Here is a 13048-nt window from a genome sequence, read left to right on the forward strand (position 1 = left end):
TCTTAGGTTAGTTTCCTTTGTGCCCCGCGGCTGTTTCTGCATTACCATACTTCATGATATTCCAAGGCGGAAGTCCCCCATTTACGGTAATAGTTACGAGCTCTTAATCGGGCGGCAGGGCCATGCACATCCTCGGCCAGAATCGGATGACTAATCCTCTCTTAACAATCTGTGAGGGACAGCTTAGAAAGCGTGGTGCTAGTGTGATGATACCTTAATTGGGTTGCCATTTGTATTCCATCTTCCTCAATCTACTCTCAAGCCTGAGAAAAGCAAACTGGTAATATTTACCGAGGATTGTAGATAACGAGCGGAATTCCTCGCAGCGACAGCACTATGCCCAACGGTCCCCAGATCCCCGCACCCGCCCATATACTGGCTGACTCAATGCTCTCGCGGCATTTTGGAAGAGAAACGGTGAACTACTTTTCTAGTGAGGACACCCTCTGTGGCTTAATTGTTCTTCTCGTTGTATATTCAACTGACACTTGCAGGTTCGCCTCTAAACCGTCTCTCATTCTTGCGCTCTGAACATCCGTTCCTCTCGGCCGCCCTTAAGCACCCGTCTACTCGCTTTGTACTGTTGAAAGACCTTGCGCCTCTCACCAAGAGTCCTTCTGAACTCTATTACGCAAAGTATGACGAAGTACGGAAACTTGTGCCCGAGAACTTCTTCGACAAGTCCGAGGAGGAGATGATCAAGCAGTTTGACTCGCGAAAGACAAGTGCTCAGCTCATCTTCCTGGGGCTGGATGAAACGCGGAAACAGGATGGTCTGGCTTGGAAAATCTACACCGGAGCCCCCTATTTTGCTTTGGATGTAACGCCGAAAGGTTCAGAGGAGCAGCAGGCCAACGCAAAGGACATCATCAGCACAGTGGTGGCTAAAGGCCTCAGCTTCTACCAGTCGAGAGTGGTGATGACTTTCTCGGCGGACGAGGGTATGTGAACTGTAGACAACGACAACAGTGAGGAAACCTACTGATTTGACTTGCAATATCTAGCTGCCATTTATGCGCAGGCCCGTGCGCTCATTGACTGGAACACTCGGAATACATTCTGCGGCACCTGCGGTTACCCTACGCTTTCCGTCAATTCGGGGACGAAACGGGCCTGTCCGCCGACGGATGTTGCTCTCGCAGAACAAGGAAAGGGGCGACCTGAGTGCAACACTCGCACAACGTTGTCAAACCTTTCCTTCCCCCGCACTGACCCGACAATCATTGTCGCCGTCCTCTCAGCCGACGCGAAGCGGATTCTCCTCGGCCGCTCCAAGCGCTTCCCGCCGAACTGGTACTCAACACTGGCTGGTTTTATTGAGCCCGCAGAATCGGTAGAGGACGCTGTTCGGAGAGAAGTGTGGGAGGAAGCTGGCGTCACACTTTCGCGTGTCGTAATTCACTCATCTCAGCCATGGCCGTATCCGGCTAATCTTATGATCGGTGCGATTGCTCAGGTCAGCGATCCAGAGCATGAGAAGATTAGTCTGTTGCATGACCCTGAGCTGGAAGATGCAAAGTGGTTCGAAATCCAGGAGGTCGAGGAAGCCTTAAGGGTTGGGACAAGTGCGTTGGGAGAGACGCCTGGGCCCGAATACAAGGGTGGATTGAGACTTCCTCCTCCTACCGCCATAGCTCACCAGCTCATAAGGGCAGCCATCACGGGAGACTACATCATTTCGAAAGAATCAAAGATGTAGTAGATCTGGTGCCTTTTGTCAGGTTTACAAGTTCTTCACGGCTTCTGAGTAATGCTGTATATATCAGTGTCTTGTGTAGACCGTATTACTTCCATAGATCATATTATACGAGCACCGAGCCATAGACCGGGGGCTTAATGACGTCCGTAACTTGTGAACAAAATTCTTTTGATCATAATAATCTCTTACCTTCAGCCTATGATGAGCGCCTGCGATTTGATCGCCATCTCCAAGAAGCCAGCTCCCAGTACGATCATATCTGAACCATTTATCCGAAAGAAAAAAAAAAAAAAAAAAAAAAAAAAAAATTCCCGCAACTGATAGACATAGAGGGCCTGGCCACGAACCAAATACATCACAGGATTACCAAGACGACATCCGAATCAGAGATTCGCATATAGTGTCCCATCCCTGAGTTCATGTATACTTTCTTTGTCGGACGGCGATCCGACCTCGGTATACCTTCTTCCATCCCTTAATTCGTGAATTGTTATCCTCCGATGGGATTTCCTTCGTTTCGAGCCCCGGTTAGAGACCGATGATTCCCCGCGTACTTCTCGAGATGCCGAGTCAACGCTACCTGCGTCACTGTGCGCAGCACTACTGACAGGCGTTGCCTCTCTGCTAGCGGTCAATACCGAAGCCTGAAGCTGGTAATCCGCTACCATGGCGACCCCAACTTCATGGTACCATTGCCGTAAGTCGGTAGCGTATGCTCTTTCCTCATCTCCGTGTTCGACCGGAGGGCCGGCAATTTGCGCTTCTTTGCTGGCGTTGTGGAATACAGCCCATGCGCTAGTGTCGACGCTGACCAGCATCATAGAGCGATTGAAGCTTTTGACCTGGAAGTTGCGAAGTAATATGGCGTCGCCTTCTTTGACCGAAGGAAGCGCAGATTTGTAAGGGCGAAATATTTCTACATGAACGATAGTGCCTGCCATCGATGGGTCGGTGACCAGGAGTGACAATGTAAAATCCTTCTTGCCTGTAGTGGCTCGGCTGATTGGAGAAGCATCGGACACAACAGAGATCGTATCTATCAGTGAATTGTAATGGTCGATAAGCATAGCAAGAGGAGCGAAGTAAGAATATTTGCTTCGCAAACCGGGATGATCACGATTTACAACCGAGGATAGTCTTTCCGAATGTAGTGCTGAAACTTCCCAATCGTGGACTCCACTTGCGATTTCGTCTGCAACGGAAGATATCGCATACTCTTCATCATGAACAGATACCCCGTCGGTCTGCATCTGCCGTTGCTGTTCGGCCAGAGCCGAACTCATTTGCACATTATACTCGTTTGTTGACGATACATCAGTCTCTACGGACGTGGTGGATATGTGCAGCAACGTTCGTTCCGGAGCATCGGTATGACCATCGTACTGGGTACTGAGACCTTGGGGTACCTCCTGCGTCTGTTCGGGTGTCGGAGGAAATTCAGCGACTGGAATGGCGGTAGGAAGACGACGACTAGGCGTAGCCAACTGTGAAGCATCTGGAGTGACTAATTGTGGAGCTTGGGTTGAAGGCTCCTGGACTGGAGATGCAAGTTCTGCAGAACTGTCAACAGGTTGTGGAGAAACAGCACATTGGAAGAATGGCTCTCTGATACCCTCATCCTCCAAGCCGGACTTGTCCGGCCCTGACTCAGCGCGAGCATCGGTCTCCGGCCTGCGCGTTTCATCCTCGCCGGTACCTCCTAATCGATACAACTCGGGATCAATTGCTAAATCCCGAGGCTGCGGACCAGATACAGAATCGGTGTAAGGTCCTTGCGTAGATTGCACGACAGAGACACCAAGACTGGCCATGCTCTGACCCTCTAGGCTTTGCGGTGCACCTGAAGTTGCTTGCAGCACGTTAAGTGTCTCGGAGATCAATTCGTTTTCAATATCAGCTTCCTGCTGAACTTCGCATTGTACTGGATCCGCCGAAGCTGAATTTTCTTCGGCATCCGCCTGCACTTCAATTGGCTCTTCTGAGACAAAATCCTCATCCGAAGGAGCATCCTCCATGAGTTCATCTTCAGCATTATCGCGCACGTCTACTTCGTCCTGCGTGGACTCTTCTTCCGTTTTGTCATCCCCTGTTTGGTCATCTTCAGCCAGCTCATCTTCGGGCCCTTCTTCTGCTTCCGAACCGACGGAGCCTCTGTCATACCCATCATTCTCTCCAGCAGATGTTGCAGATGAATCTACATCATCAACTGTAGCAGCATATTTGGCCGATGACATATGAGTGTTTGTCGGAGGACTGACAACAGCCTCGTCTTCGCTGTCGCTGTCCAAGACGATGACCTCCGGATGAACAACTTTCTCGGGCCTAGCTGGGGAATCTTCACTTGTATATGACTCGGATTCAGAATCCAAACGGTCATAGTCATCCTCGTACGCCTCTTGCTCGTCCTTAAGCACCGATCCTTCTTCGTCTTCAATCTCATCCTGCTCCTCTTCCTCCTCGTCATCCTCCTCCTCCTCCTCCTCCTCATCCTCTTCTTCGCCCAATACCTCCGCCCGCCCATCTCCACCCTCGATGCCCTCATCATCGAACGTGCCTTCGTCTTCAAAGTCACCTTCGTGTTCGTCTTCGCCCCTCTCCTCTTCTAAATTATGGAAATGACCCCTTTCCTCAGCAGCCTGTCGTTCTGCAGCTGAATAGGCCTCGGATCTGGCATCAGACAGATCATCGTCTTCCAGTGCTCTATTGGTACCAATTGAAATTTCCTCGACCTCGGAGTCTTCATGACGCCTCGTATCATCTTGGTGAAAGTCATTGTCTCCGAAGGCATCGGGTGGTCGTTGACTTCGTTGTTCTTGAACATCTCCATATCCATGCTCTTCGACTAAGTCGTCATCTTCCTCCTCGGCTGACTCCTCTTCAACTGACTCTTCTGTTAGCTCCATTTCTGACTGCTCTTCCAACTCATCTTCGCTAGTTCCATTGCTCTCTTCGACCTGGATTTCTCCATTTTCTTGATTGATGTCACTTTGTTCTAGTTCCTCCTCAACGACGTTCCTAATATCGCTGTTCGCAAACTCGGCGGGCTTCCCCGCATAGGACTGATCCAAAGAGACTAGCGGGGCATTGGATATTTGTTTCTCAACATCTTCCGGGTGTTGCGCGGGTGCTCTATACTCGATGGGCATGGTGTCGGCTGTTGAAGTACTCTTCATGTCCCCTTGACGATCAGCTTCCAAATCGATAGACGCATTTTGAGACGTTAAATCCAATGTATTCCTTGCAATGGCCGGCTGAGGAGTCGTAACAAGCGGTTGGAGCTCTTTGCTCGTAGGAACATCAGGCTGGACCTTAGATACGACGATGTTTTCTTTTTCGGTCATCTCCACATTTTCTCCATCTGCAGCGGATGGTGTTTGCACATTGGAAGCAACAGTTGGAAAGTAGTCATGCGCACTACTCGACCTAGTGACCAGTGGTGATGGAATCGGAAGCCCAGGAGAAGGAATAGGATACAGGCGTGGCGTGTCTGTTGGATAAGGGAAATCGGAATCTGCTAATTGCTGCCTGGCAAAGTGTTGGGGAAATCCAGGCGCACGTAGTGGCTGAGAAAATTCAAAACTTGGCCTGGTTGGCTGTTCGGCCATTCGTTCTGTGCTCATTAAACCAACATCAAGTGATTCATTGTCGACGTCTGCGACAGTATCGGCGGCTTCTGGAGCATTTGGCACCGTAGCGGTTACTGCGGAAACCTCTTGAGGGACTGTGGCGCTGTCTATATGATCTTCTCCACCAATATCGGACTCGTGAGTCTCAGCTTCTTCAAACATCCACGTCCAATCGGCCGGTGCCTCTGTTTCTCCAGGACTGGCGGGTTCATCAACAAGACGCCAATTGGCGCCTTTAAAGCTAAAACGAGGTCGTTTCCGGCCTTTGCCAGGTACAAACCCATCTGCTTCAGCGAATGGGTCATAAGCTGAATCCACGAGACCACCAAACGATGTACGTGTTCGCTCCACGAAGGCGGGAGATCTCCAAGATTCGAATCTAGCAGCAGAAGTCGCCTCATCGCGCTCAACACATCCATTAGTGATTGGTGTAGCTGGCGGCGCAAACACGTTTTCTGTATCTTGAGTTGAAACTGTAGAAGGGTCAAGTTTCACAGTCGAGAAGTGTTGAGACGAACGCCAAATCTATAGCTCTGATCAGTTTACATTACTGTATCCTCTTTGCTACGTGATCAACGCACCTCAAGTAGCACGCGATCATCAAGTTGTACATCCCAAGGCACGCACTTGCCGGGCGTCTGAGCTACTGCCACACTGGGCACGAATTTCGAGCCAGCCAGGCCTAGATAAACATGGTCGCCAATCCCAACTTGAGACTTGGCTACCGCTTCTGCAGCACGTCCACGAAAAACCACTTTTACTTGACCATTGTTTCGTCGGAGGCGGAAGTCGGGTTCAGCTAACAAGAGGCTGAGAGACTTGTTCGATGACGAGTAAGGCCATACTAGGGTAACGATCGCGTGTATTGAACGTTCTAATATCCGGTCGGCATCCGGAGAGATTTGTGCAATAGGTATGGCAGTCGAACACAGGGGTTCGGACATCGAAGGTTGTTCGTGGGAGTTCATCGTCGCGACCGCGGAGCGGAATTGCGGTATTGGTCACTTTAATCAATGATTTTGCATTTTATCGTTCGTCAGAAGTCATCTGTAGAGAAGAAAGCGAGTATTACAGCAACGGCACAATGTTGCCTGCGGGTGGAAGACCAACGATCCCAAGGGGAGAGTACACGATGATTTTCCTGTGTTTGTTGCGTAAAGCTTCGAAAGGCTTTGACTTACATCACTGAGGCAGGTATTATCATTGTAATAATACCATACCACAGCTCTTCCGACGCTACAAGTAGACGTAATTTATGTATTGTTCAAGACATGGCTATCACATGGCTTGTGAAGGCTTAGGGGCTACTGAGTTAGTTCCAAAACAAAATGACTCTGGTACTAATTGAAACAGGAGATGAGTGCAATCGATCCTGTCCATAGTATGCTGGCTGGAGCCCTCTGTCGGACACTCCAAAGCCGAATCACGGTATAGCGGGGCTAACTTGCCGATGAGATTCGGGTGGTTTACTTTCAAGTCCTACTTAGCATTCTGGCCACTCTCGGCTAAGGAGCTCTATAGCAGTCCATCCAATGCACCTTGTAGCAGATCTGTCTTATACTCATCCTGACAAGGCCTCTGACCATGACGATCTCGCTGCCCGTCCGTCGGATAGCCGTAATCGGCGCCGGGCCGTGTGGTCTTTCTGCGGTAAAGTACGAGAACTTCCGATACCGTGACTCGTCCTGTGGTCACATCACTTATGTCTTTTTCTTACATAAACTAGATATCTCCTCGCCGAGAAGTGCTTTGACAAGATAGACGTCTTTGAACAGAGAGGCTCAGTTGGCGGAGTCTGGAACTATACTCCTGCTGCATTAAAAGCAAGCCTGGTGACCCAGGTGCCACAATTGAATCCAGATGGACCAATTGAAGAGCCAATATGGTATCGATTTGGGGAGACAGAAGAGACACGGCAGCTCACCTTCACTTCTCCTATATATAGCACCCTGGATACCAATATCCCGAAAGAACTCATGGCATATTCTGACAAACCATTCCCTGCCGATTGCCAAGCCTTACCAAGGCATTCGACAGTAAAGAAATACTTGGAAGAATATGCAGAGGATGTTAAAGACCTCATTCAGTTTGAAACTCAAGTACTTGATGTCAGACCAGAGGGGCAGACCAACAAGGCTTGGGCGCTGACAACAAGAAATCTCCGTACCGGGGCTAAGGAGACCCATATCTACGATGCGGTGGTGGTAGCAAGTGGACATTTTGATGTGCCATACTTGCCAGACATCAAAGGCATTGAACCTTGGAATAAGAAATACCCAGGTGTGATTTCCCATTCCAAATATTTCGATTCACCAGAGCAATTCCGGGACAAAAGGGTCATTGTTGTTGGAAGTTCAGCCTCTGCGATAGACATCGGAGCTCAAATCGACCGCGTGAGCAAGGGCAAAGTGCTTGTTTCTCAGCGAACAGAGTCGTCCTTGATGCCTTTTATTCCCTCGGACAAGAGTTACTTCCCCGAAATCGTGGAATTTCTCCCGTCAGAGTCTCATCGACGAGCAGTACGCTTTGCAGATGGGAGGGTTGAGATGGACATCGATGCCATTGTTTTCTGTACCGGCTACTTGTACTCATTTCCCTTCCTATCGTCCCTCGACCCGCCTGTTATCGGAGACGGCCGCAGGACGCTGAATACCTATCAACATCTTTTCTACATCTACAATCCCACCCTCGTATTCCCTGTGCTTCCCCAGAGAGTGATTCCGTTCCCGTTATCGGAAAATCAAGCGGCAGTCTATGCGCGTGTTTGGTCAGGGCGCCTTACTCTGCCATCAATAGCAGAGATGAAACAATGGGAGGAATCCACTGTCGCCACTAAAGGCGACAGCACAAAATTCCATCTGATGCACTTTCCCTTGGATGCTGATTATATGAACTTCCTTCATGATTGGGCAGATATGGCCGAAACACGCCAAGGTCTGGCCAATAATGGCTATGGCAAGCAATGCAATTACTGGGGAATGAAGCAGAGGTGGATGAGACAGAAGTTCCCCGAGATTAGAAGGGCCTTCGTTGAGAAGGGCGAGGAGCGTTACAATATCAAATCCATCGCAGAACTTGGTTTTGATTTTGATGAGGATTGGAAGCAAAGGCAAGATTAGATATGCTGTATGAACCATGTATATAACTGTATAGACCATGGACAGAACTTTCCTCCTGAATTCCTCTGCAATAACTCCGTACATTGTGAATTTATACTCCAATCATACTGTGAAGCTATCATGGTGGAGTCGGGTACTGATAAGCGCAAGCCTATCACGTGTTGGCGATCATCCGCGTAGCTCCCTGTCGACCGAGTTGTTCATACTTAAATAATTCACTCCGCTTTCCCTCTCTATTCTGAAAGGCCCATTGCGGCTCGGTATGTCAACAGCTCCCTCCTTTGTTCTAACAAACAATAGACTGACTCAGCAACTAGCTATCATAATTAACCACGTCATCATTTCTTACTCTTCAAGAGCTCTCACTTCGCCATGGATTCCTACAGACTGGCTGGGTTCATTGAACGCGCATGATGTGGCGCAAGCGGAAAGCCGCTTCACCCGCAATTTCAGACCCTGCAGACAACTTCAGAAAAAGAAGGTGGAAAGTAGTCTATGTCACTTCCTCAAGCGACGACGAGAACGACGAGAACGACGACAGCACATCTAGCTTGGACGAAGACGAATGGTACATTAACTGCATCCTTGACGAAACCGAATCACAATACCTTATTGACTGGGAGGGCCCCTGGTCGCCGACGTGGGTGAGTTGGGCGAAGAGTCTGTCTTGAAATACTTGGCACCTGAAGGTAAAGTGCTAGTCATCTAATCGGGGTACATACGGACAGGAACCCAAAGCAAACGCCAACGAAGCCGCGATTAAAGCGTGGGAAGAAAAGAAGAAGGAGACGAACAACAGCCTGTCCAGGAACTATCCAGATAATCCATCGCCAGTCTGTTTAGCTGACTCGCACTGCGAAAGTCGAAGCTCACTAAGTCCTGGTCCTACCATCGCGGAAGGCCGAATTGAGCCGCCGCGATCTCACGACCGTTCGCCCTCTCCATTATTCGTACCACTCGACGAAGGACCACATCTAGAGGAGAATACTAACGAAGCGCTAGCGCAACCCGATCAGGCGCTGACTTTCTCCCAGGAATCCAAAGGCTCCCGGCCAAGTGCCACTAAAGAGAACAAACACAGGCCTCCTTTGTCAGTCACCACACCAAACCATTCTGGGTGTGTGTTCGAGTACATTACTAGATCCTCGATACCGTCCAGATATAGACTTCCTGGGGAAATCACAGAGCCCAATTCTCCAGTTGGATCTAAGGTGGCTTTGAGTGGTATTAACGCTACTCAGACTTCCTCTCAAGCACTACTTGGCATTCGAAACAGACCAGTGGACGAGGTAGCGGAGACGCCACCCTCCGTGGCAATTATTCCCGAAAGCCAGCGTACACGCGTCATCTCTGGTACAAAGAGGTCGGGTTCGCAGACACCAAATATAGAAATCAGTCAAGAATCCAACTCCACCAGCCTAGGCTCTCGCTTCTTACCAGGTACTTCCTGGCCAGCAGGTTGTTGATCTCGCACCTCTTATTATTCGATCCCAGGTTAACCACTCTAGGCATATCAGGAAGTTCCAGTCTTCTCGAGGACATCACTGTTCGTCACGTAAGTTCCGTGCCAGAGACGGTTCTTTCACATCAGTCGCAGAACGCCGGTCAATCACCTGAACAAAGTCTAAACCCCAGGCCAATACCCTCGAAACGGAAGGCCTTGGCATCCGTGGCTGTCGAAACCGTGGCAATGGATGCCGGCAAGGGAGGCAGAGAGACTCCGTCTCTGGCGGAGACCATGGAGAAGTATAGTCAATACGAGGGCTCGACGCCATTGGAGAAAATTCGAAATGCACATGCTCAAATACGTGCGAAAACCAATCCTGGAACTCCTTTAAACGCTGATGCTAGCGTCACTCCGTCCTCAGCAGGAGATATTGAGCCCTCGCCCTCGCTGTTCATACCCGAAGTTACGGCACCTCTTAGCGTTCGGGTCGACAGAGAAGATGCTCCACACACAGCCCACGCGGAGGGAGAACTAAGTGCTCCTGACTCGCTGGTACAACCCACGGAAATGGGTCCTCCTCAGCAACCTATTTTGCAGACAATCCATCCCAGCGCCTTGACGGTCAGCCATCAAGAGCAAGCGATTCCAGGCTCTGTCCAGCTTGGGCCATCAGAATTTGCCGTGCCCCTCCCGATGGACTCAAGGGTCAAAGATGATTATGAACGGATATTGAAAGACGAAGCTCAGAGCATCGACGAGTTCCTTAAGACGTTCGCGCTCCAGGCCGAAACATCTAGGATAGAGGTGAGTTCAATGCATTCTTGACTTGGTCGATCAACAGCTAAATAGTGAACAGCAAGAGCGTTTGATTCCCAGAATGAATAGCTTACTTGAGCGTTTGAGCAATACTTCAACCCATCCTGATCTGAACATTACCGAGCATATTAAAGACTCCGATTCGGACCTAGCGAAAGAGGCTGCGTGGGCTGAATACTCAAGCGCGAAGTTCTTACTCCTGGGATACCTGATCAACAATGCCAGTAGCCATGATCTGCACTTGGTCATCATGGTGCACGGAGCGAAGACTCTGAAGATACTCGAGCGCTTCCTTATGGGAAAGGGCCTTTCGTACACCCGGCCTCGCCACGAGATGGGAATCGGAACGAATCTGGAAGTCTCCATGGTGAAAGAATCCCTGAGTTTTGGGATCCAGTCAACAATCGACGATGGTATTATGGAGACTTATAAACCCCCGGCTGCAATCGTCGCGCTTGACAGTTCCTTCAACGCAACAAGTCCCTCGGTCGAACACATGCGAACTACCTATGCTCGACATGGGAACCTCCTCCCTGTGATTCGACTGCTTGTCTCAAATTCCAGCGAGCATGTTCAGTTATGTTTCGCCAACTACCCAGAACCTCATCGTCTCCGCTTGGTGGTTCAATATACCTCACGTCTGAGAGACGTGGTAGGCGATCTCCAGGATGATGCCCTAGGCGTTTACGAAGATTCCGAGGAAATTTTATCGAGTCTTCTTTCGGACAATCTCAATGCTCACTGGTCCTTACCTTCTATCGAGCCACTCCACATCGTAAGCTCTGATGAGCTCACTGCCGCGCTAAGTCCTTACCAGAACCAACCCGAGACCGCGCTTTTGCCTATTCCGCAGGTTTCCAAACGTTTATTCGTTAGTCACTCCATCCCCTTTCTATTGTAAATGATCGGTTAACCTTCTCTCAGCAGGTGGAAGATACTACTGAACAGACATCTAAAAGGCCGAGGATGGAAGAGTCTCAAGACGCAAGTCAATTTACGGAAGCTTCAAAGGAATCCATAAAGTTTCCCAGCCAAACATTGGATAATGATCTGCGAGCTCTGGAGGCACATCTGCTGAAGTTGAAAACGTCTCATGCGGCTGAGCTTGACAAACTCCAAAAAGCTTTAGCCGATGCACAATCTCGTCTTCAAGAACGAGAAGGGATTCTCTCATTACTCCAACATCGCTATGAGAGTCGCACGAAGGAATTACACAAAGTGCGGCAAGAGCGTGATCGCTTGGTGGAAGCTAAACTTTCGTCTGAGCAGAGACTCGAGAAGCAGAAGGAAGATAATATAAAACTAAAGGATGAGCGCACTCAGTTACGACATGAGCTCGAAAAGGCACGGGAAGCTCTAAAGGCCGGAGGAGGAAGCATGGCAGAGTTGGAAAGAGCACAGGAGGAGATCCGTCGGCTGACCAAAGCCAATGCTTCCCTGGAGCGAAAAGCAGAATACGAGGCAAAACAGGCCGAGTACACACGCGAACAGTACCAGACCGCATCCAACGTGGCTGCACAGTCTGGGAACGAGATCCTGCAGCTCAAAGAGGAGAATGAGTCGTTGAAGCGCAAGGTTGCGGGTGATGCCAGCCGTCTCAGAGAACTCAACATCCAAAGTGATGAACAGCGACATCTTGCGCGCGTCAAAGAGTTGGAAGCTATGCTCGCATCTCGCGAAGATCTGCTGCGTAGAAAGGAGGATGAGCTGCGAGAATTCCGAAAGAACCGACCTTCGACCAGATCAACAAGCACGCAGCCACGAAGCCCGAAGTGGACAGCGGCAAATAGCCGTCCAACCAGCCCAGGGATCAATAATCACAACGGTTCCGGGTACTCAGGACGAGGCAGTGGATTGCGATTTAGCTCTGAGGTGCCCCTGTAACCAAGATCATGGGTGTCATACTCCCTGAGCAATCTGGCATTTTCTGCATTGCGAACTCTATTCGTAAACTCCGTTGATGATCGAATTGGATTCCCATGCATTTCCAGGCTACAATCCTGACTGTAGTATCCACGTGGTCATTTCGTGATTTTCGTGATTACCTACAATGGATTGCCTCGGGGTGCATTTCCTGATATCTTTTCCTTTTGCATCTTGTGACGGCCTCGCATACTCGGGCGTTCTGATCGGATTTTCTGTATATTTCTCAGTACTGTCTACCAATTATTGCTTGCTATAATGATACCTCGTGGCTGTCTAATACAAGCCCTGTGAAGATTTCTCAGGCCGTACTTCAGGCTGACACCAAATGCCAAAAACGAATCTGTTGTCCTGAGTAGTAGTAATAGTCAGCCACATAGCTCTGACATTGCTGTTTCATTCTTAGTACCCGATCCAG

The 13048-nt window shown here is 49.7% G+C and overlaps 4 protein-coding genes across 4 annotated transcripts; 3 read left to right on the forward strand and 1 right to left on the reverse strand.

Moving 5' to 3' along the window:
• Positions 1-179: 179 nt before the first annotated feature.
• AFUA_5G03360 (NAD(+) diphosphatase) lies at positions 180-1699 on the forward strand (the record flags this gene model as incomplete). The annotated part of the gene is made up of 3 exons (XM_742914.2): positions 180-433; positions 495-941; positions 1005-1699. Exons 1-3 carry the CDS (start codon positions 337-339, stop codon positions 1697-1699), a joined length of 1239 nt encoding a protein of 412 aa, XP_748007.1. The 5' UTR covers positions 180-336.
• Positions 1700-2082: 383 nt separating this feature from the next.
• On the reverse strand, positions 2083-6752 carry AFUA_5G03370 (uncharacterized protein; the record flags this gene model as incomplete). Its single annotated transcript, XM_742913.2, has 2 exons — positions 5907-6752; positions 2083-5850 (listed from the first exon to the last, which is right to left on the reverse strand). The coding sequence occupies exons 1-2, from the start codon at positions 6291-6293 to the stop codon at positions 2083-2085; spliced, it is 4155 nt and encodes a 1384-aa protein (XP_748006.1). The 5' UTR covers positions 6294-6752.
• A 6-nt stretch (positions 6753-6758) lies between these two features.
• AFUA_5G03380 (putative flavin dependent monooxygenase) lies at positions 6759-8505 on the forward strand. The gene is made up of 2 exons (XM_742912.2): positions 6759-6980; positions 7052-8505. Exons 1-2 carry the CDS (start codon positions 6910-6912, stop codon positions 8442-8444), a joined length of 1464 nt encoding a protein of 487 aa, XP_748005.1. The 5' UTR covers positions 6759-6909; the 3' UTR covers positions 8445-8505.
• A 174-nt stretch (positions 8506-8679) lies between these two features.
• Positions 8680-12997, forward strand: AFUA_5G03390 (uncharacterized protein). Its single transcript, XM_077804742.1, has 6 exons — positions 8680-8704; positions 8762-9088; positions 9173-9902; positions 9962-10695; positions 10748-11578; positions 11635-12997. The coding sequence occupies exons 2-6, from the start codon at positions 8855-8857 to the stop codon at positions 12589-12591; spliced, it is 3486 nt and encodes a 1161-aa protein (XP_077660880.1). The 5' UTR covers positions 8680-8704; positions 8762-8854; the 3' UTR covers positions 12592-12997.
• Positions 12998-13048: the final 51 nt, after the last annotated feature.

Source organism: Aspergillus fumigatus, chromosome 5, assembly GCF_000002655.1.
Source record: "Aspergillus fumigatus Af293 chromosome 5, whole genome shotgun sequence".
NCBI lineage: Eukaryota > Fungi > Ascomycota > Eurotiomycetes > Eurotiales > Aspergillaceae > Aspergillus > Aspergillus fumigatus.

Excerpts from the sequence above, each read along its gene's own strand:
- AFUA_5G03380 (XM_742912.2), top strand. The coding sequence starts at position 6,910 with ATGACGATCTCGCTGCCCGTCCGTCGGATAGCCGTAATCGGCGCCGGG. Across the intron at positions 6,981-7,051 it reads TGTGGTCTTTCTGCGGTAAA|ATATCTCCTCGCCGAGAAGT; the intron begins GTACGAGAACTT and ends TACATAAACTAG.
- AFUA_5G03390 (XM_077804742.1), top strand. The coding sequence starts at position 8,855 with ATGATGTGGCGCAAGCGGAAAGCCGCTTCACCCGCAATTTCAGACCCT. Across the intron at positions 10,696-10,747 it reads CCGAAACATCTAGGATAGAG|CAAGAGCGTTTGATTCCCAG; the intron begins GTGAGTTCAATG and ends AATAGTGAACAG. Across the intron at positions 11,579-11,634 it reads AGGTTTCCAAACGTTTATTC|GTGGAAGATACTACTGAACA; the intron begins GTTAGTCACTCC and ends TTCTCTCAGCAG.